At 43.8% G+C, this 23,991-nt stretch overlaps 1 protein-coding gene and 1 long non-coding RNA gene across 6 annotated transcripts in view; one reads left to right on the top strand and one right to left on the bottom strand.

Annotated features, from left to right (window-relative positions):
• Positions 1 to 23,991, top strand: part of srrm4 (serine/arginine repetitive matrix 4) — a 50,651-nt gene that overhangs the window by 5,557 nt on the left and 21,103 nt on the right. For all 4 annotated transcript variants that reach the window (XR_007385442.1, XR_007385440.1, XR_007385439.1 and 1 more), the window contains exon 2: positions 23,325 to 23,465. Coding sequence is in view for 1 of the 4 variants with exons in the window: in XM_048995803.1 (XP_048851760.1) it covers positions 23,325 to 23,465 (141 nt within the window). In the remaining 3 variants the exon portion in view is untranslated. The remainder of the gene's footprint in view (positions 1 to 23,324; positions 23,466 to 23,991) is intronic.
• LOC125720521 (uncharacterized) lies at positions 1,711 to 23,989 on the bottom strand. Of its 2 annotated transcripts, none has more exons than XR_007385488.1 (3): positions 23,773 to 23,989; positions 19,512 to 19,649; positions 1,711 to 1,899 (listed from the first exon to the last, which is right to left on the bottom strand). It is a non-coding gene; the product is annotated as an uncharacterized LOC125720521 (long non-coding RNA). The 2 variants fall into 2 exon arrangements; XR_007385487.1 differs by lacking the exon at positions 1,711 to 1,899 and adding an exon at positions 18,763 to 18,984 and having other exon boundaries at positions 23,773 to 23,987.

Here is a 23,991-nt window from a genome sequence, read left to right as displayed (position 1 = left end):
TGAACTTTTGAGAGCTGAAAATGTCTGGTTTTCGAGTGAACGCCCGACAAGGGCACGATGATGGATGACGCCAGCACATCTTGGATGTCAGCTGTGCGATTCAAGTGGAAATGATGTCTACAAGCACTGGAACCAGTCCTCACCTGGGGTGTTTATAATCCAGGGCAGCAGTCCCATGATTCACCTTTGATGACAGGACACTTCAGAGAGGCGAAAAGCTTCATATCACAGCTACATCTACTCTCTTGTGGTCTTAGCTGCAAATGTCAACATTAAGCAGCTCCAATTATGTCCTCTGATGCATTTTTAATTGGAATCTGATGCACAGTGAGCACTCTCTAAGCTCCCTGCGTAATATGTCAGTGAATTCATTGGGAAGGTTAAACAGCAACACAAATGTGAACATCATTGTTCTGATGTCAGAGGTGACTTGGGTCACTTGCAGGACCATCTTCCTGTTAAAAGTGAAGGTGGCACAGTGAGCTCTAGGAGGGCGATACTGGAGGGGACTTTTAATGTGAAATGGAAGACAGGGAGTGTCTTCCAGAGAGGGTGGTAGGGTCTCAGTTACTCCAAGTGAAACGGGTCTTCTAGAGCAGATGTCTTCTTTTCTCTTTCTTTCTACACAAAGGATCATCAACTGAATGGGAAGGCAGTGCTTGGTTGAAGCACTCTGCACCTTCCCAGACCTTTAAACTCTTGACCTCTGAGTTTTCTCTCATTCTTTACCCCCAACTCCAGACTAACATTTCCAGATCTTTGTTATTTCTTAGAGGAAGCACTTCCCAGATGTATTCCAGGATATCAAAGAAACTGTCGATCTCCTATTGTCTGCATAACATCAACTTCACTGAAAAACACAAACATACACCAGGGATAAAACAAACATTATCATTACCCCCTTATATTTATACAGTAGAATTTGTGTATTTGTTCAATCTAATTTTGTGCTATCCCATTTGTGTGATCCCATTTGTGCTATCCCAATATGTGATCACATTTTTGCTATTCCATTTGTGTGATCCCATTTCTGCTATCCCAATATGTGATCACATTTTTTGCTATCCTGTTTGTGCAATCCCATATGTGCTATCTCATTTTTGCTGTTCCATTTGTGAAGTCCCATTTGTGCTATCCCATCCATGCTATCCCATTCATGCTGTCCTATATGTGCTATCCCATTCATGCTATCCCATTCATGTTATCCCATCCATGCTATTCCATTCCTGCTTTACCATTTGTGCTATCCCATTCATGCTATCCCATCCATGCTATCCCGTTCATGCTGTCCCATATGTGCTATCCCATTCATGCTATCCCATTCATGTTATCACATCCATGCTATTCCATTCCTGCTTTACCATTTGTGCTATCCCATCCATGCTATCCCATCCATGCTATCCCATTCATGCTATCCCATTCATGCTATCACATTCATACTATCCCATTTGTGCTATTCCATTTATGCGATCCCATTTGTGCGATCCCATTCATGTGATCCTATTTGTGCTATCCCGTTTGTGCTATCCCCAGGCTATTAAAAATCCCCAGTACCTTCTTTGATTACGAACAAAGTACAGAATATGTAATCAGTTTAATAAAAATCTAAGGTAGTAATTTGAAGTGTGGGGATATTATTCTGCTTTGAGTGCAGTTAGATTAAGCTCAAATGAAAAAACTGTGGATGACTGAAAGGAGAATCACAGCTGATTTCGGCCTGGTTTGAGAATCAATGTCTTTAATGTCAACCTTATAGAGTACCAAAGGCTTCAGGAGAATGATGTGATGAAGCCCGAAACAAAGTCTTCTCAGGGATGAAATCCTGCATTTAGATTAACCTAATGCTTGTTAGCACATCATCAGGGTTTTTGTCTGAGCTGTGTCCTCTGTCGCTGTCCCCTGGAGACCAAAACAAAACATTGTCTTGTAGAAAGGACACCAGCGGCCACTGTTAATTAAAAAACCAAACGTCTGAGGATGAAAGGCATTCCACAAAAACTTTAACAATTAAAAAAAAAGAGAAAACAAGATTAAATAGTTTCCCTTCCTCTAATGATAATTGTGGTGGAGGTAACTAATCTTTCTGATGGGGCCATGATATTGCTGTCTCTGTGCACCCCTTCGTCTTTAAGCCCTTGGAGTAAATAGGGCCCTTTGCAGGGGGGTGACAGCCAAATACTGGAAGACTGCTACCCAGGATGCTTGAAACTGAAAAGGTGTATGCAAATGAGGAAGTATACAAATGAGGCAACAAGCATACAAATTACACTGAAGCCACTTGCTGCATGGGAGAATGGGGAATGGGCTTCATTTCGGGCCTTTAATGGAGCTGGTCTTCTGAAAACAGAGAGGAACAACAGGAGCAAAAGGACACAAGAACACAAAAAAATAAACAAAAGCAGGGGCCTCAAGCTATGGGAAACGTTAGAAAAAGACCTTCTGCTAGGAACTGAAGTAAGAACCTACTGAACACGCGCAGGGTAGCTAATGGCTATTTCCCTGTACGTACAAATAAAAATAATGTGATATAAATGTAATATGAATTTGAAGGTGATTCTATGATTGGTTACCAACATATTGAGAGTGAACTGGCTTCTTTAAGTATCACCTCACAAGTTTGAGATGAGACACTGTTAAATCAGCCGGAGGGAAGTACAAGGAGACTGAATCGCCCCAATTTCGGTGTGGAGGGAAGGGCAGACTCCCCGATCAACACGCGAAGAGACATACTCATTACGAGAAGGATTAGCACTGCTTTGGCGGTGAGGAGTAGTGGAGACTCGTTGACCTGTCAGATTTCAGAGGTCTGTGGAGAACAACAATCATACATACAGGTCAAGAAGTCACAAGGGCTGCTGCAAGACCTGTGCCTCATTAAACATGCATGGTCCTCTCGGGGGCATTCTGGGAAAATGAACCGAGTGTAATGGAGGAGGGCTGAGAGACATCTTACCAGAGTTAAACAGCTTCCCACCAAAAGCATATCGCTTATATTTTAAGAGACATGGCAAATAATCTGTCTTCGCTAACGATCATGTATATGTAGTCATTTAGTCCATGTGATAAAGTTGCCCCCCAGGCTTGTTTTCTGGGTTCATGCTACATTGTTGGGGTGGCTGAGCCCACAAAGTGACACCGCTGCATTGTCAAAATGCAAACGTATCAAAGTCAGCCTCTCGTCACTGAAATTAAATCATTTCAAGCCTGAATGACCTTCCTCATCTTAATCTCCCCTTCGTTTTTCATTTCTCTCAATCCCCCCCCAGCCCTGCCCTGCCCTCCCCTCTCACCACTCAAGCAGAATGACCCCCGTTCTCATAACTGAAGTCCCAGCATTCACAGAGTAACTCTGCTGGCTCACATTTTTGGATAAGGGGCCGTAATGCGCTGATCACCACACTGATCATCACTCTCCCCTGTCTTCTTGTACTCTAGCCATATGATGGGCAGATGCCACCTGTTAGAGTTCGCAGGGTAGCGACGGGCAGGCTGGCAGGAGGGAGGCAGGGAAGGACGAGGCAGGCAGGCAAAAGGCGGGGAAGACTGGGGATTTATTAAGGGGGAGACGGCTACGGGGAGAACAGGACATCATCTAACATTAGGTAACATCAATGACCAACACTGGAAAGGACAAGATGTGGACTGATATAGAGAAGACAAGTCAAAATAACCAGGAACAGCTGGGCACAATTGAGGAAGCACACATGGATAATCAGGGGGCGTGGCACACATGAGGATTGGACGAACCCGGCTTCAATATGCCCACAATAACCTTGAACATTCGTATAAGAGCCCCTGATGTTTATTAACTGGGTTTCATGGGTGCACACGGGTAGCAAAGTTAGCCGTCCCTCGTCATTTCTTAAAGTTTTTTTTTCGATTTTAAAATATTCCTTTTTTTTCCATTTTTTTGCACCCTTTCACAGTGTGGGCGTATCGTAAATAAATTCACAAACTTTAATGTTCTCTTGCAGCAGAGTCAGATTTTTTTGTGTTGCTACATATTGACTACCTCAATAGCACCCCCAGGACAAACATTAAAGCCTTTAAAGAAATACATTATTTTATTTCCTGATGTGATTATTTCTATTTTGGCCAGAAAATAAAATATTTCTTTTGGAAGTGGATGGGATGTTTCTCATGGCTAACTCTGCTAAGTTCTAACATCTGTAATGTGCCCCGGCAGTCACAGTTCAGTCCGAGCATATCCCCCATCCAGCCCTGCGCAGCCTGCTTCTCATCCAAATGCCTTAAACATAAATATTTCCCACACTTACCAGCTTGGCTGCTATTCAGACCAGGAGCTGGTCATTCATACCAGCATTCTGCATCCCCATTTTATTTATAAATGTTTCAGTTCTCAAACATCAGCCACTTGCTTAACGTATTTGTCAGTAGCGGATTGTTGTTGCAATATCTCATAGAAAACCATGCTTTTTTCCTAAATTAAAAGTCCCCTGAGATTTAGAGAGCAACTATTAAACTCTATTACCACAGTTAGATGTTACAATTTATTCAAGCAAATTCAAGCAAAGAATTACTCTACCTCATTCATTCTGATCACTTGACATCCCAATATGGCTGCCCTTTTGGATCGTGTTTAAATTCCCGCAGTTTCGCTGCCAGGTTGAAGATAATTGCTTCATTTTTGTTTAATGCTTGTTATATTGGAAAAAATTTGCAGGTGGAGATGTTAAATGAATTTACTGTGCCGTGTGAGTCTCTTCTGTTTTTCACTGCTTCACGACAGACGTTAAGAGACATGGATGTTACACAAGAGCCCGAGATATTCAAACAAAAGTGATACTAAAATCGTTAGTTTAATGAAAGAGTGATTGCATTTTGTCATTATCAATTACAATAAGCTTAGGATGCCAGTCAGTAAGATACTCTGTCTGTATGCCCTTTCCCTGCATCCAGAGTTAATTAGTTTGGATTTTTGAGTTGCTCTGAAGCTCTGAATGAAAATAAAAATGAAACAAATTTTACCAATGTTCAGTATCTGTTTCATACACTGTATATTAAAGGATCATTTATCAGTTTTCATCCTTTTTGGGCTGTCTGAAGCATTTCAGTATAGCCGTTTAATCAAACAGTTCAATTAAAGTGTTAATTAAATCATCTTAGAAGAAGCTTCATTACAGAAGTTTTTCAAAACAGTTTTGTTTTTTTTTAATCTTGCATGAGATGTTTGGGTCTGAAACTCAGCCCCTATAACACTGTGGATTTGGGTTGAAGGGGCAGCTTAGGATGAATTATGGCGGCTTTGATCTGAGCACAGTAGGTTCATGCCATCTTTGTCCCGGTTTAATGAGTTTCGACGCCCAAGCCTTGGAGCAGTTAAGCTTTCTCCGCCGTGCTGAATATTCAGTCTTCCCTCTACTTACCACTCCTTATCACTGACAGCCGTCGGTGCTGGAATTTTACTTTCCTCCATCACAGTCGTTGCCATCGCTGATTCTTTCTGTAAGCATTCATTGATATACATTTGTGTGCCAGGTTTTTCGTCAAGCGTGACGATTGCTTGTGTCGGAAGGGCAGTAGCTTCCTGCCAAGAAAGCTGAGATGTTTATGCTCCAAAGATATTCCGATTCTTGTTACACCTGAATCGTTCCTCCAGACCTGAGCTCGTGTGAGCAGCCTGCTCGATATCCAGCGAAACTCCTCTCACGAGTGATCGCCTGCTCTGTAGTCGTACATCGAAAAGCTTCGCAACTGGTCTGTAGCCAAAACTGGCAGTAAAATAACCGCTGGTCACATACGATGTGGGATTACTATTACATGCTTTTTTAAAGATCCCTTTGGATTCGGTCTGAATATATATTGAACGAATGTTTCTCTCTTTTTTCCCATGCCTGACTGACATCTGGGGATGCAGCAGCACTGGTGCCTCTCCATGCTGTTGTGCTTCATGTTAAGTTGGTGGATTTTGTGTTTGATGTGGTGCTTTGCACCACAGACCTGCATGGACGGGAGGCCACTTGTTTGCTCGCGCTAAAATCCGTCAACATGCAGGTGGCGACCTCAAGGTCACCGAGCGCCAGAGGAGACTGAGGAGAATAGTGTGGAGGAGGAATGTTTCCTCAGATATCATCTTCCCGCCCACATGCAGGATCCCTGGAGGGACGTTGCCTCAGAAACCAGCATCACCTCCACGCTCCCCTTGTTTACTACCTGCATGAAAACGACTCCCACCGAGACGCTTCCCCCTTTCTGTCTGGGCGGCCTTTTTCTCAGGCCCGCCATCACGGGCGCTTATAGCCCAGCCGCTGACGCTTTCCGAATGAGGATTCTGGCTCGTTTTCAGGGGTCAAGGCGCCCCGCGATGTTTCCGGAAGACTTCTTGTGACACCGTAATTATTTAAATTCGAGGGAATCGCTGCAAGTCCCGCTCTCGATCGAAGTGTCACCCCAGTGAATCCGCTTTAGTTCCTGACCCTCAGCGGAGGAGGAGAGAAGATCAGCTTCATTAGCTGAGGCTGAGTAGTGGCAGGTATAAAGCGGAGCGTGAATGTGCCTGTGTTTAAGGCCATTAATCAAGACAGAACCACCTCTGCCAGCTAAACGGATTAGCGGATTATCAGGTTTAAGCTCTGCTTAGATGACAGTTTAACTTGGGAAATTATTTTAACTTGAGTTTCTTATAGTGTGCCCTGGTCTCATTGGCATTTTAACATTGGCCTTGCGTGGCCTGTGATTGGCACATAACCAACCCCTTCAAACGCACCCTGAATGACATCATCACCCGCCTACATCGCGCCTATCCCTGTGGATACAATATTAAAAACGTCTTTGAAAATTCTTCACTGCAATTGACAGGAATCCTATGAGGAGTTTGTAGGGTCCCCCGCAATAACCTGTACAATGTCATTGAATTCCCTACGGAAACACACGATAGGGCTTATAGCAGTAAATCGAACGATTATAAGGGAACGAAGGAAGATCCCAGAAGCTGATATATTCTTCTCGGTGTTTAGGTTCATGGGGAATATATTAATAAATAACAAATAATACAATTGACCTTGAGTGTGTAGCACATCTCTGGAGAACATGGGGCTCTCTGACCAGTTCAATAAACCCTCCCTTCCTATAAAAAGGTAATGGGATTTTCTTTGATAGGGCATTAAATATCATGGAAGGTAGTTTGGAGGGAGTGGTTGTCATTTTATTAGGCATGGTAAAGGCTTTGTTCTCAATGACTTTGAGGACAGTCACTGTTTCTCTTGACGGGGGGAAAACGATACAAACATGGGTGAGCTTTGACCTTGGTCATCCTCTACTGCAGCAAACATTGTGTCCAAAGAAACTAGTGACACGGGGATCTCACGGATGATTTGACCCTTTGGGATGAAGGAGGAGAGACTCTCTTAGCTTTAAAGCAGGAATGATGATCTCTGGAGGAAATGATTTCTCCAAATCCCTTGGAGGCAGTGGGATTTCTGATCCAGAGAGTACTATACTTGGTCTTCACTTCAGCTTTTCATATCAGATGTGGGTTTACTTTTGTAAAACCTGCCATCAAAACTACCCCCAATCCCCTTTTGTTCCCCTGAAATTGCTCCACACTCGGCTTCTTTCAGCCTGTCAAGGCATTTCATCAGGCACTCGTGTCTAATCTACTTTTGCCACCTGGTGTGGAGGGAGCTTGCTGCTTCCAGGACTGGTATTTAAAGTCACACATGTGGAGGTTGATACTGGTCATCACATCTGTCACTCAGGGTCACCTTAGGCCACGCCCACCAGCAGCGATCTTGGACTTCCACGGTTACCCTGGAGCTCCCTTGTGGGCCGCTCAGGTGTGGCCCAGAACACAAAGTTACGTCTTCTTCTGGCACTTACATGGGACAGGTGGTCAGAAGGGATTGAGGGTGGGGGGGGGGGGGGGGGGGGGGGTGGGGGTGTGCAGGATTATCAACAGCCTGAGAGGCAGTAGATGAAAGACCCCGGAGATGTTTCACCTGTTCATCCAGGCTGTTCTGAAATCACGCTGCCAGGATCCCTTTAAAGGAAGAGCTGCTTCCTGGCTTTAGTGCTTACAGCCGGGGCAGATACCAATGGAAAACAGAACTTGGCAAAAGAAGATTGTACTCGTCCTTTGGGGGATGTCGGCTTTACCGGCATTACTGCCTCTTTCTCCATTTCTCCGCATGAAGATATGAAGAGGCGCACGCACACACACACACACACACACACACACACACAGACACACACACACACACACACACAGACGACAAATACATTTTTGTATTTCATCTCCTGCATCTAAAGGGAATGTGGTGGTCATGAGTTTATAATGAATAATTTAACGAGCTGTTTTTAATAGCAAAGTGTCTCTGTACGCTGAGTGGGTGAGAAGCGGGTGAGAAGCGGGTGAGTTTCGGTGGGGGGGGGGGTGTTGACATTGCTGCCTTTCTCTCCGAGCTGCTCTTAAGCTACAGCTATTACACAAACCATCTTTTTTTTTTTTAAAGTACGGACAGTCGATGGTAGAATTCCAGCTCATTAGTCCAGTTTGAGACCCAACCCAGAAACCAGAGCTCAGCAATTAACTTTTCAGGCACTTTATTTTATTCACTTTCACGCTCCTTATGCATGCACATGTAAGAGTGTTGCTACTATTTGCCTTTTAATTTTAATCTTGCTTAAATTGTATGTCCTGAGATGTCCATGGCAATGCACGTTTGTTAAATTAATTTAGATCTTTAATGTCAGAGATAACCATAGAGGGCGATGGCCTTTGCGGGGGGGGGGGGCTAACAGAAGGTTGAAGATGGTGGTGCGGAAGTCCTGTTCCTATCCTGCTAGCCGGGCGCCCCACTCACTGCCCGGAGGTGGCTTTGTTGATCCACCTCAGCCATCTGTCTCCACCTGGGGACATGCAGCCATACCTTAAGGCATGCGGGCAGCACCCGCTGGGAGGGCAGACGGGCGCTGAGCTGGCAGTGCCCGCTCGCGTGGGCGTGCCGATGACCGCACCCGCCTGTTATAACACGCTGGAATTTTCTGGCAAATTCAACATTAGCATCCTGTTCATCAGTAAGAGCGATGGCAGGGTGAGCCAGCAGGAAGGAAACTAGCCAGCTGATTCAATACAACCAACCCCAGACTCCGGACCTTCCCTCCCGAGATGGCCGTGCCCCTCCCCTCTCATAATTACCATAATCATGGATACCCATGAATGTATAATCCAGTTTCCCCCATGAGACTATGCTTTAATTTATGAGCTCTTCTTCAGAGCCACGGCAAATGATCTTGGAGCAGGTAGGGAACTTGGGAGTTTACCTCCTCTGACTTCCAGTGCTCTGTCGATTCTCCCCAGTTCCATTCCAGACACGACAGCTTAATCCTTCACCCCATGGCAATCATAACGTGGAACTCCCTGTCCAATACCAGTCTTCCACTGATAATGAGCTCTGCTCTGCACGTGACAAAAACAGCCTGACATTTCATGTGAGAGCAGCTAATAGAGAAGCAAAAACACTTGATTCGTAAAATCTGCTGATTAGCTCTTAATAACTCATCATCTTGCTACAGAGAAAGTCCTAGGTGACATCAGGTTGCAGGTTTCAGTATCATCTTTGTCCTCAGCTTGCGTTGACTGAAAAATGTATCCTCGGCCGGCCTGGGATTGTAAACGTCCTATTCCATCCTTAACTGCTCTCACGAAGGGTACGATAATGAGCATAAGAATATCAGCCCCGTCTCTCTCGGGAAGATTTTTTCCAACCAACGTTAGAATGGGAATCCAAACCATTGAGAATGTTACAAAAGAAGGAGAACAGGAAACCCGGAGCTCGCTAAAAGACAAATCGCTGTTAACCAGGTAGCTGCGGGAACCAGAACGAGTCTCTTCTCTGTCAGATCTCCATCAATCCCAGCCAAGCCTCTGCCGTGCTCCCAAGGAATCGTGAATAATACCTTCCATTTCCCAAGGCTCTTTTTAAATCTCTCCAGCAGGCCGCGGTGTCCAAAAAAATGCCCCATTTATCCTCACCTATCATGCCAGGAAGTTCCTGGCCGCCCCAAAATAGTTCCTGGTCCATTTCATGTGGAAATACAGCAGGCAGTCCTATTTCAAAAAAGCTTTGCATAGGAGGAGCATCATACGCCGAAAAACATGGGCTTAGTGTAGCGCACGCCACCTCTTCATGTGTCTTTGATGGTGTTATGGGGGGAATAATCAGTCACACACATTCATCCACAAGACGACCCCCACCCCGGGGCTTCACTAATATCCCACAGTGTCACTGCCGATATCGAGCGGGGACAAACGAAAGACCAAACCATCACATTTCACATTTATTGCAAGGCGTATATTGGCCGCCTTTGGTCAGCCTAGCAGATTAATAGTTGACATTTCTCCGCACCCCACTCGTCAAGTCGAGCTGTCCTATTCCCATGATACAGTCCCCTAAATGTAAACTGGGGGCAGGAATAGCAGACAGTGTAGCTCTCTTCATAAAAATGTCATTTTTTCGAATCACCCTTCGGAATTCTATTTTATCTGAAATGAAAATGAATTCCGTCACGATGGAATGTGTTGGTAGCAGGAGCCAAACAGAAAAGCATAATAAACTATTTCATTTAAACGGCTATGGATGCGACCATGCAGAGTGTTCCAGAGGACCACAAGCCCACGCTGAAATTTTTCACCTGATACAGTGTTGATTCATTTGTGCAAATCAGGGCTGATTCTCTTAAAGTAGTAAGTGACTGTTTTTCTTCCTCCTAGGAACTGTCTCCTTCTGGCTGACTCTGTCCATGTTTTCAACCTTGCGATTAGCGTGTGGGTGTACACTGATTGGATCTCGTTATTCCTGACATATATTACCATAAGCACTGAGCAAAGTGCCACAAGGAAATGCATATTAATACCAGCTCATAAATGGATAGTATTTTACTGCTGGGGTACAAAGAGCAGTTAATTAGTTTAAACTAGACTTATAACGAAATTTGACTTGTATGCAGATTAAGTTTGCAGTCAAAGAAAATGATGTCATGGATTAGATAATGAATAATTACAAATGATAATGCAGCTGAATATACTGGGAATAAATTAAGGATGTTGAGACTGTTGTCACTATGTAAGCAAACACCATAAACGTTTTAAACTATCATAAAATCGAGTTGAGTAGAAAATGGAAGGCTGTGCATTTTTTTATAGGTTGTTGAATCTTAACTATTAATGCATTCAGGAACCACGTTTTCTTTAAAGCGGCTGTTTTGTCAGAAAGTAGCTCATGTGAGAATAGCCTTGTGTTTTGGTGAACTTGGGCCTAGTCAGCGCTGAACCTAGTAGCAGCTGATTAGGAGCTGACTTTGACTGTAAACCTGCTCATAAGTTATGGCTATGATCTTATGTACCACTGAGGACACCAAGATCACGTCCTCAGTATTTTTGCTGATTCTCCGATACCCACAGTCCATTGCGAAACATACCTAGAAAGGACTAACACTTTGACCTCAGTATTTAAAAAATTCTGGCAATGGCCCTGGCTCATGGCAGCATGTAGCTGTAACGGGCTTGACAGAACCTCTCCATTTTACTAGGAAGGGCCTGTGAGATCCGTCTCAGCCAGGCTTTGGGAACAAAGGAAGCCTGTGAACTCAGGGTGTCGGCCTGAGGATTCTGGGTAATTCAAGGCTCAGTGGATGAAGTACGTCCTTGCCCTCGATGCCCCGGGCTCCCTGTCTCGCTCCTGCAGAATTTCCTCATCACCAGGCGTTGTATAATTACACTGGCCTATCTGAGAAGTGTTGGCAGTTATTTCAAAGATAATCTGATGAAACATCCACAGAAAAATTGTATGAAAAACAGGGACAAACATAAACATGTACCAAGCCAATTAAATTTACCTCTCTTGGGATGCACAAAGTCACAATAACACATCTTGGCACTCGTAAAGGCATTTTTACATTACCCTTCATGAAGAACGAATCTGCTGCTCTTAAGAACAAAATGAAAAATTAGAATACAAGATAAGATTAACATATATGATGACTATTCAATAAACTCAAATGCAGTGTTTGCATTTATTAATCTCACAAAATGGGTAACTTTAAAACAACATAGAGCTTATCAGCCTTTAATCTGATTTGAATTTATTTGTGTTATGTTGTTTCCTGCTAGTCCATATTGTAATGGTTCTCAAAGGGGGATACGTACCTGGCAAAGCATGACTTTTAGCTATACCTGTTTTGGTGGCTACAAATTGGGGGGATGGGGGAGGGGGCAGTACCCAGTCGTGCCTCGATCTGCCATGGAGACCTCCGAAAAAAACCAACCCGAGCCATCTGTTCTGGCTTCATGTTGTCATCCCAAGAACATCTCCAGAGTAGGGGGGGGGGTGGGGGTGTTAAATGTGTGATGGCCGTATTGGGGTGAGATTCTCCCCCAACTCCTAGCATTGTGTTAGTCCTTCTTCTGCGTAATTCAATAAGAGTGAACCAAACTTATTTTGGCCAGGGAAGCCTGAAAGATAATTAATTTGAATTTAGTGCGTTCATATGGCAGCTTTAAGCATATGCTATGGAACGCCCTGTTTTTAGTGCACAAGTTTGGGTATTAATATTCATGAGCTCCTTCTGCAGTGACGGGGGACAGGGGCACACTGTTCTGGAACCGAAGGGCGTCGCGTGTCATAGGGTATATTCTGTTCCCCTTACTTTTGCAATGGCTTTTGTTTTATGTACTTAATCCAACATTTTATGAAGATGTTTCAGACCATTTTATGAAGATAGTGATTCAGACCATCAAAGCAGAGGCAGGATAGGGGTGGCTGTGATCTACAGGAGACTGTTGAGAGAGACAGTCAGACTCTCTGCTGTTCCCTGAATCCACCCAGCTGACCCTGTTACCCACAGCAAAGTAATTAGTCCAACCCAGATCAGCTGCATTTCATAACCTGAATAATCTGCTGGCACAGGGTTCGTGATCCATCACCATGGTAACACAAGAGCTCACCCAAACCTGTGCTGTGGTGTTGCAGTGTCTCACCCTGACAGTTCATGTGCTACATGAAACCCAGCGTCTCGCGTAACCATTGTGCTATAACTGTCACTTTATATATTGACTTATAGTCTCATATACAGTATGTTACAATGAACCGTTCTCTAATGAGACCGTGCTTCTCCAAAATGATTTTAACCATAAGAATTCTGCCAGGTTTTCCTCCCTAATGTCTCAGACAGAGCACTACAGTTAATGTGACAGAGAGCAGGGCTATGACAGCCCCAGTGATGCTGAGCGGATTTAACGAATGACGCTCGGTTCCAGCCCTGCTAGGCGGTGAATCATCAGCAGACTGTAACGTACCGCTGAAGAAGGCGGCCAAGAGAGATTACACATGCAATCACGTCCCACACCAAAGGACTCCTGCAGGGCAGCCTATTTACCTGCCCAGACTGCTCTTTGAGTCCTGCAAGTATTCATGCCTTTTGCAGAGCAGATAGGCTAAAGTCCCTAAACATCGCAAGCTTTCATTATGGCTGCATTTGAATAAAACCGAGACCATACTGATGGTTACCATGCAGTGAATCTTAGAGTGAATGTTGATGGGCGAGTTCTGATAATCAGAATGTGGGGAGAGTCTCGCACAGGTCAGAGGAGACTCACCAAGCATATCCTCAGCCCATTGATTTCTTTAATGGCAAAGAGTACTGCTGTTGTGGTGCTCGTCTAATATCTTAGACCACAGTTTTTGGAGAGTCAGGTAGTCTGTTAGATCAGGTCCTTCATTTGAAAGCAGGAGGTTTCTGATTCGGGTCAAAGGGAACCACTATGCTTGAATAACGTATGTAACCAAATTCACCTAATGGGCAATAACACAAAGTAGTTTTCAGAAAAATGTGTTAAGTGACTAAACCCAAAGGAAAGGAAGTGTGTTGCATCACCATCTGCAGTCGAATGTCAGTGTGCTGCCATAGCATGGAATGTTCTAGATTCATTTTTAGGATCCCTGAGGTTTTACAGCAACTGGGAAAAATGGTGCGTTATGGGCAAGACTCTCTAACAAGGTTTGGTGGTTGCTATGAAACTAGTAGCAAGTCAAGTGTTGCCATCGATCCTGCATTTATTCTCCCCAAATTGCAATAAAAAGTGAAACGTCACATCAGGCCTTAACAGGGCAGAATGGAGACACAAACAATCCCACACAGAAGTGGTTTTAGGATGCGGAGGCGTCCAGCTGAGCTTGAGGGCAAGGCAGCAAATATGCTGCACGTTCCATGATAAAGAAATGAATCCTGACATTAGATATTAATCTGTTTTATCCTCACACTTCCATAATTATGAAAACCATCCTCAAACATGTTCTAAAGCCATTTTCCCCCAGATTTCTCTCTAATTTTTACATGAAAGCTCTTTGACATTCCCTTATTCAGCTTAACAGATGTGAGAACAGACAGGTGGGTATTAATTCGCTTAAAAGGAGAACTTGCACCAGAATTTAAACAAGCTGCTTTTCCTTTTTTGAAGGAACAGACATTGAATCTAAAGTATCCTGGTTTTGTTCTTCATTTTACGAGTTTTAACAGCCCTGGCGAGCAGCACGGTTGACAAAGCCAATTAATAGTGCGATGGAGTTAATGAGTTTGCGATGTCCACTGTGTGTTTTTACTTAACCTTTTCTTTTTACACCCCAATGCCCTTTATTTCCTTCAGCTGGGAGTATTTTAAAGCTGTATTCTTTCATCTCTTTCTCTGGGAGAAGCAGCCTTCCACCTCGCCGGCTTGCATTACTGTCCCTGTTTCGTGCTCGCATTTGTCCCGGGGCTTCGCCTAAGGGAATAGCGTGCAATTTCACCTTGTCAATTTCAGCATTTGCATCCTCTTGGATGATTTACTTTGGGGGATGTGTCACTGAAAAAGTCAGTTAGCATGACAGCAGATGTATTCTGCTGGGTTTTCCCAGGAACTATATATCACCACCTGGTCCCCTGGGTCCGGTATCCATGTGGTCACCCCTAGCAGATGATCACTGTGATTATAATGGACCACAGAGCTGGGGGTTTGTGCTTAACTTTCATCGTCTAAACCCCGAAAAAGACACGACCGTCGTGCTCAGCGATGGCGTGAGACTGAGATTGCAGAGCTGTGTGGCGGCACATTAATTCAGACAGGAGTCAGACATGCAGGGGGCTGATTTTTATGTTTTTCTTTTTGCCTCTCGGTCTAGACATCTAATGAACCTCATATCGTCGGTGTTCTCCCAACACATGTTTGTAATTTCCTCTGAGGTGATTGTCGGCAGATTGGTAATTATTATTGATCAGTCTGAAGCACTACCAGGCCGGGATGGAGTCAGGGAGACAAGCCGATTTCCTCCTCCATCCTGGGAGCTTCAGGTCTGACGGGCTGATGGGTGAACAGCGACAGGATCCCCTTATAATGATACAAACACACATCTAATATATTCACCACATTCAGTTGCATTTCAAGATTTTCCCCCATTTCATTTAATCTCAAATCCATTATTTGTATCTCATTTTACTAGTAAGAACCGAAAGTTAACAAGCACTTCGTTACATTTGAATTAAAAATTATATTAATCAGAACCGGCCAAAACTTTCCAAGAGTAAAAAAATATTATCCGTTGCCAGAAACAGATTCCAAAATCAGCCAGGCAGAGGTAAAATAACCTTCTCTGTTCATTTTGGATACTCCTATATTTTGATGGTTTAGGTAAATTGGTGTGAAATTTAAAGAGAAATACCTTTGCAAGTTTACTAGCTGGCTTCAAAGTATTGCCCTTGCCAATACTTGTAAAGTACGAGTATTGTAAAGCGAATCAGTTAAAATAGTAAATTATAATAATGATTATACTTTTATGTGCCACCTGAACAAATATGAGTTCAGCTATGTAGGAATTCTTTTGATTTCACCTGTCCCTTTTGCTCTCCTATGGGAGAGACACGCATACAGGTGAACGCCAAGTTTGTGGTCAAAGCGCAGGGTCAGCCATTTAATCCCCAGAGCTGTGTTTGGGGTTAAGGGCTTTGCTCAGCTGGCTAGGGGATATGAACCAGCAACCTTCCGGTCCAGGCTCATGAAAATCAATAGTTTGCAACATGTCGGCAGTGACAGTAGTCTCTCCTGGTAGCACGGTGCAAGGAACAAAATCCCAGCGGCCTCATTACTGCCACTTCATGCCAGCAGCGTTCCACCACCATGACATTAGCCGCCTCTCATACTCAACTGTGATTCTCACTGTGGGCTTTGTGCATCTGCAGTGTTTCCTCACCATGTTAATGCACAGAACACTTCCCCACATCCCCAAGTGTGGCGAGCGCTCCTCTCCGCCACGGGCAACGTGTGTCGACTAATTAGCACACCAAGGCTCCCGAAAGCCGCATCCCTCCTTCCCTGGCTTAATTGCGGCTCCTCCCTTCTGTTAATGACTGTAGGTGACTCAAATCGCAAAGGACATATAGAGACATAACAGGTGCCCTAAACTGTTAGCGCTGGCTAATTGTTCAGTACTTTGGGGGCTTTGGAACAAGAGACCCAAGACAGAAAGTGCTTACAACAGAAATGAAGGCTCTCCATTAGGGCTGGAATCACACTTTAACACCCCAGAATATATCACATCTTATACAATCAGATGGAGCTGTTGTTCAGAACAGAGCCCCAGAAGCAGTTTGGGTTAAGTCCCAATGTACCCCCTTTTGTAATGGAGTAGGGGCAGTTTTTTGGGACGGGAGTGGACTGGGAGTGACCCCATCCCCTATCACACCTCATTCACAGGGCCGGTTCTGATTAAATGACTCCGATCCAGAGATAATGGGGTGTGGTCCAGTCCTCATGCAGTGACTCCATTTCCCGCACATTCCAGAGAGTCATGTGGGTGCTTGGCCCTTCGTTCCCTGATGCGGAATGCCGCTTCCCACATTATGACCGGAGGATCCGTCTCCTCTCCCCCATCCTCCCAATTTCTCTCAGAGATACTGGATTTCCCATCTTCAGTGGTTACCATGGCATCTAAAACTGTCCCCCATTATGCAGTGACAGATAGATTATTTTAATTACGGTGCAAAGTGGTCGCGAATAATGAAAAATCACACACATTTCAAAAATCACATCAAGGGAAAATTACTCCCCCCCCTCTCCCCCAAGCAAGCATCCCGTTGATGCTCTACATAGTAACAAAAGAATTAAGAGACAATCAACTTTTCGCATTGAAAGAAAACGCACTGCGATCAGCAAATTAAAAATGGAGGAGATTAGCTCTGAATGCCCTGTCGAATTTATCGATTGTGCATCTGCAGTTTATGACAGGCCCCTCAAAGGGAAGGCTTTATTGGTGTTTACCAGCAATATCCTGTCCCCTTATCCCTGATTAGCTTTATTAGACACGGCACAGGGAGACACCTGAAACGAGTATAAATAAACCGTCTCACGTGCTGCTGGCATGGCAACCGAAATTAGTCGTCTCCCAGCAGCCTCAGCACCCTCCCTCCCGTTCTGTTTGCCCCGGGGGGTGAGAAGGAGATTGTAAATGCCTCATGGGCTTGTGTGAGGCACAGGGCAGGAGGGAAAAAGCATTCATGTAAATCACTGTTAATTGTCAGTTTATTTGATGACTCTTTTAGTCGAAAATGTCATTAAAATAATTATTTTACCTCATAGGCGAGAACTGAAGGCATTTCTGGTAAGGAGACTATGGTAGCTTTGTCTATTTCATCTATTTACTCTGCTATGTCCTATGTAAGTGTCTTTGAGTTTTTGAAAAGCGCTATATAAATAAAATTTATTATTATTATTATTATTTATGAAGGTGGACAGCTAGCTTTTCCCCTCTCGTTCCTTATCTGGTCTTTTAAGAGACCCCCCCATGCTCCTGTGACTTGCTATTATCTGAAAGCACATCCAGAATCATATGGTCTGTAATGTTGTGTGTGGATAGAACATGTTCATTAGCTTGGTTATTTCTGTGGTATATAATCAGAGCTATCCTTTGACCATCCCTTTCAACATCAGCCCAGTGTATGACGGTCTTTCACCATGTCCACTAAGAGAGACTCCTGTGTTCATGTGTGAGCCATAGCCTTCACTAGACGATACACCATCCCTTTTGGGAAAGCACTGTTTGCTGAGAAGCACTCAGCTGACAGTGGGTGTCACTGTAGAGCAGTGAACTCTTACAGAATATAGGTAAAACCCACATTTTTATCACCTGACCAGTGACAATGAGAACATTTTGGAATTCAGGAAAAGAAAGATCTTTGTCCAGCTTCTGCAGAGGTAAAATGAATCTTGTAAGATTGCTGATTTGAAGGAGAGTTGACTCATTTGATCACTTACGTATGGGTTACCTCCCCCTCAAAAGGCTCTCTGTGCAAACAAACCCCATCTCTGGATATTTTGTCAAACAGAATGGGTAATTCACAGGGTAAGCAGGCCATTTGGAAGGCAGCAGATGGAGGAAACCACGCACAGGGCCAGCAATTACTTCATCCGAATCCAGATCAAAACCGAAACAAGAAAATCTTCATTTTATCTTGCACCATCGCTTGTATGATCTAATATTTACAAGTTCGCTTTGTCAGGATGAATTCAGGAAGTGGATGATAGCCTCACACCTCCCACTGCTCTGCTCCTGGGTGTGTGTCTGTGCGTGTGCGTGTCTCATTCTACAACCATACAAATAGAAGTTTGGAGTATAGAACAGATATTGTTGAATCAATCCATTAATGTTGGCTTAATAAGTTATCTTACATAGTTCTGTCATATTGTATGATTACAGAAGTGATTGGCATAATCGATACATACAGTCTCATTTTATTATGACCAACATCACCGATGTTTGTTCTTCTTTATTACTAGCTTAATTCTCACAAGCCCTTTCCCAGTGTCTTCCCAACAATCCCAGTGGGCCGAAATCTTTCACAGGCACAGGAGATACGGACGGCCGAGAGATAAATCCAGGCCGCCATGGCCTGAAAATTTCCGCCGTAAATTCCCGGTTTGATCCGAGGAAAGTGCATCTGTGATGGAGAAATCGATTTCATTCAGAGCTCTCATCAAGGAAGCTCTCAAGCTGCCAAACACTCACAAAGAGCTGGGAGGTATCTGCTGAGTGGACAGACGGCCCAAAGCAGCGAGCAAGGGAGGCTGCTCCCAAAAACACCACAGAGACTCAAAACAAAACATGAACAACCCCCCCCCCCCAAAAAAAAAAAAAATAAATAAAATAAAAATCCACATGCTGTGTATGTATGGTTTTAGGCTGGAGAGAGTCACACACAGATAGTCAACTACAACAGAACTGTGCTGTGAATGAGATTGTTTGGCTTTTAATTAATCGATAGTGCTGTTTCGAGTAGTATACATGGATGTATATAACACGGGAAAGCATGGTACTGTTCACCCTTCGTGATGCATTCACTTTTCGAAAGTCTGGACTTTTGTGTTTATTTATTTGTGTGTCTGTCAGTGTTCTTCTACTAGTAATGGTGTAAATGTCAGCAGAGTAAGCATCTTCAGACTGCATGCTCCCAAATAACACACAGACCCTCCATGGGTGATCCCCACGTCTGCTTCCCTGATGGCCTCCCACTGCCTGCTCATCACTGTGTCGACATTCTCGTGGTGGGATGGGGTCACTCTTGGCCTGTTGTGACTGGCACATGCCCTCCAGGACACTAGAGACCTACTCTCCACCAACAAGAAACACACAAACCCATCACCATCGAAATCATTTTAAATCGTAGATTGTACTATATGAAGGACATTCTATTTGTGGATATAGAAATAAACATTTAATAATAGAGCTAAATGAAACAGAGATACATCCACGATAAGTGCAGATTCTAATGTTCAGATTATCATGCTCTTTTCACACAATGTGAAAATATTGTCACGATGATCAGTAATTTGCCAAGACGACCTGTCTGCTTTTATATCAGGATGCTTAGCACTTCATGCAAATTACATACTCGGACTGCAGCATCTAAACATATCTCGAGAATCGGAATGTCTCAAAAGTCTCAGATGGAGTTCACAAAAGCGGTTAGAGATCATGGAGATGTGCAGCGGGATATTAACGGATCGTGTGGAGCATTGTCAATGAGAATTAGCCGCCGCTGGAGAGGACCCCTCTGATGTCACCCAGAGCCCTCTCGTCTATGTAAACAACCTTAATGCATATGCAAATGTAGGTGTAACATAGGCGAGGTCACAAGGTACTTAATTAGGAGAGAAAAGGCTAATTATGACACAAGGGTGATGCTTGCAGTTGTTTTGACATGTTTGCATTTGAAAAGCAAACAGACTGAAAAGATTGCGCTCGTGAACAAAGAAAACGGGATTCCAGAATGATGGGAACACCATTAAAGGGTGTCTTCACCTATGACAGATGTGAGATGTGAACTCATTCCCCACGGTGAGAATGTAATCCAGCAAATGGGTTTTCAAATTAGCAATCGGTGCCCTGGTTGGCTTCCTACATACCTTGGTTTGATCCAGCAGTAACTCATAAACATTTCTGGTACAACAGGCTCTGGGAGGCAGGATGCAAGGCAGGTATAAAAAAAAAACAACAGCATGCCAGAATCTGAAGTTCCATGGGAAAGCCTGAGGCCTTTTTTAGGTGTGAATGTGTGTCTATGAATGATGTGTGTGCCCTGGTTGGTGTCCCATGCTGAGCTGTTCCCTGTATTGTGCCCATAGCATCTGGGATAGGCTCTAGGCCCGCTGTGGTCCTGAATAGGATAAGTGGATCACAAAATGAATGAATTAAAGGATGGATATATTCTTTGTTGCTTAATGAATACTGCTGCCACTGATGCTATTGCACATCCAGGATTTCACCAGCAATCTGCACAATACTAACATTGTTACACAGACAGATCTCTCAGTTCCTCAACCCAAACAGCCACATCTGTCCACACTCCAAATCACAGCTGAATACGGGGGTCCCAACGGTCAATGGACCCATGAAATTGCCAATATATAATCAACCAATTAAAATAAGATGAATGATGTTTCAGGTATAGCTCTTGAGATCTTTTCTCCAACTTTCTCACCTGTGACCCCTAACCCTTAACAATGTCACACCTGACTCATATGAAAATGGTGTGGACATATCCATCCATCTTCTGAAACCACTTGTCATATTCAGGGTTGGGGGGAGAGGGGGTGGGGTGGATCCTATGGGCACAAGGCAGGAAACAACACAGGATGGGGCACCAACCCATCACAGGGCACACTCACACACCATTTACTCACACACCTATGGGCAATTTAGCACCTCCAATCAACCTCAGCGTGTTTCTGGATTGTGCGGGAAATCCAAAGTACCTGGAGGAAATCCCATGATGACACGGGGAGAACATGCGAACTCCACACACAAAATCCTGGTGGAGGTGCAAAGCCAAGTTCCAGAGGTGTCAGACAACAGTGCTAACCACTGTACCACCATGCCGCCCCAGTGTGGGTATATCCATCCATCCATCCATTTTCCAAACCGCTTATCCTATTGGGTCGCGGGGGGTCCGGAGCCTATCCCGGAATCGTGTGGGTATATATCATTAAAAAATATAAGGGTCTCTAATATATTACAAAGATATTTACCCAACCTAATAACCCCCTAAGAACTAAACCAAAAACGTCATTATTAAATGAGAGCTGCAATACCCATATTTACTATATGTCAATCAAAATCTGCACAGAGAACCCTGAAGATCAGCAAGCATGATATTATGGACATTGCTTACAATTAGTTAATATCCTTCAGCCCTCAACTGAAAGTAATTCATTGGTACCTTGGCTGTTGATATATTTATTTTGACAGTTTGATAAGCAAGGCTGCATTTTATTCATGTTCTAAATATGGCCAATGTTTATGTCCGACTGTAAATAATGCAACCATCATGATGATTAGCAGTTTTCTCAAACAGAAGACCTAATTATTTAGTTGGCTAACTCTTACGGAATGAGAAATTCAGCCTTGTGATTTCAGTATTTCTGGTCATTCCTGTAGTAGCTTTTGAATTGAGACCAATACTAAGGTATACAAGTGCACAGACATGATACTGTACAATAAATGTAGTGTATATGTCCACAAAACAGTCATAAGTTCAGCTCTGATCTGGCCACAAGAGGGGGTTTCCTTCACTGCTTCTGAACACTCGGGCTGCCCTTGCCAAGCTACCATGATATATCTGACAACCCAGAGCTGCAAAAATCATTCTGGAAATGTCAGAGGAACTCAGCCATGTAAACAGATGCTTTTCAATTGACAGCTCATTTCAATGGCTGCTGTATTTGACCTCCAAATTTATGGAGGTCTGCAAGGGATTATGGGAAAAACAAACTGTTTATGAGCAGTGTGGGTATGTGGGTATACTCCCTGCTTAGAACGTCAAACAAATAACTTATTATGGAAACGCTATGGTAATGTTGCTCCTGTCAAAGTCTTGTATTACTGAACTAATAATGTTCAGTTATTTTAAGACTCAATTGCTATAGTAAAAATAGCATAACATCATTTGACATACTTGGGTGGTTTTATAAATAAAACTGTTTATCAGTGGAAAATTAAAGGCTTGGTTTGAAAAACAGTTGGCTTTGTGTTGTGATGTATCTTTAAATTTAACTCATTTTTGGGGGTGGTTATTTCTGATTAAGTACTTTCTGTACCGGATCTACGGAAACCATCTTTGACATGTCCTCCAGCAGTGTTGCTGCTACCAGCTTAAATAATACAAAAATATCTAGCTTCTGATATCTGAGTGAAATGTTCCACGTGTTTGTCATTTAATAGCATTTTTTCCCACTGAGGTAAATTAATGCTAAAGCAAGCTGTACCCATTTCATACAACTTTGTGGATTTCTTCCAGTTGACATTTTTTCGATAAACACACAGATCCCCATTTTGGTATGGCATGGCCTCCCTCTGCAACTTCCCTCATATCATATATAGCAGGTTACTCTTGAGGATTCGGCTGACTATGGTTATTTGTTTCACTTTGTTATCATGCAGCTGCTAGCTGTAACTAGCCCTTAAAAAGTTGCTAATTGCACCTCTAGGTGTCCTTCGGGACTCCTTATGACTTGCAATCCTGCTTCATTTCTCCGTACATGTCGAACTGGCTCACTAAAGTAAATGAATGATTTTGTTTTCCACTATTACATTCTTGCAAGATGAGGACAATACCCAGGGTGCCTTTCTCTCCCGCTGGAATATTTCAGCAGACTTTTGTCATTTTGAGATATTCTTCTATACAAAGGCTGTATTTTTTTTTAAATCTGTGAGAGGGGAGATGCATTGTGAGGGATACTTTGGCACTGCAGGCAAATAAATGGCTGTTTTATCTCCCTTCAGCTCTGAACCGTCGACCTGCCAAGCGGACAATGCAGTCGAAAAGAAGGGGAGGCCAGCAGATGTGGAGGTGGATGTCGTGGAGAAGAATGGACACGTCAAAGGCAGGGAGACCAAGCACCGGGGTCACCGGCGGGTGCGCAGGTAAGTAAGCCCCTCACGCCACAATCAGCCCCCGCCCCCCTCCCCACTTCACAGAAGGCAGCTTCAATTTGTTATTCTGTCACCCACAATGGTCGGCTGCTCCACAGCTATTGATGTTTATCTGGGATCCACGTACATACACCTTCAGCCGAATGCACCAGTTTACCCTCAGTTACATTGGCGGGCTTGGAGAGTCACGTAAAAGACATAGTGATGTGTTAGAGCCAAACCTTAAGAGCCCCATTTTAAGTGTGGAAATTAGGCCCAGTGCCAGATCGCTTCCCCTTTGTGAAAAGTGTCCACTTACCTGCTCTAAAATGTCTCAAAATGGGTGCTGACAGCTGGCAAACATCCCTGATTTCCCTGATACCATCAAAGCCGCAGTGGAGCTGAGGAAGAAGTCCCTGGTCGGCACTCTCAACAAAAGATACGCCCTTCAAAGGTTTTTCCAAGCATGAGCAGGACGTAGCTTTCTGCCTGAGCTGTTGACAAACTTTGGTTTTTGTGTGGGAATGCTAGCCGCACC

The sequence above is a fragment of the Brienomyrus brachyistius genome, chromosome 2 (genome assembly GCF_023856365.1).
Source record: "Brienomyrus brachyistius isolate T26 chromosome 2, BBRACH_0.4, whole genome shotgun sequence".
In the NCBI taxonomy this organism is placed as follows: Eukaryota; Metazoa; Chordata; class Actinopteri; order Osteoglossiformes; family Mormyridae; genus Brienomyrus; species Brienomyrus brachyistius.
Note: the sequence above shows the minus strand (reverse complement) of the source record. Positions and strands in the feature narration are given on the sequence as shown.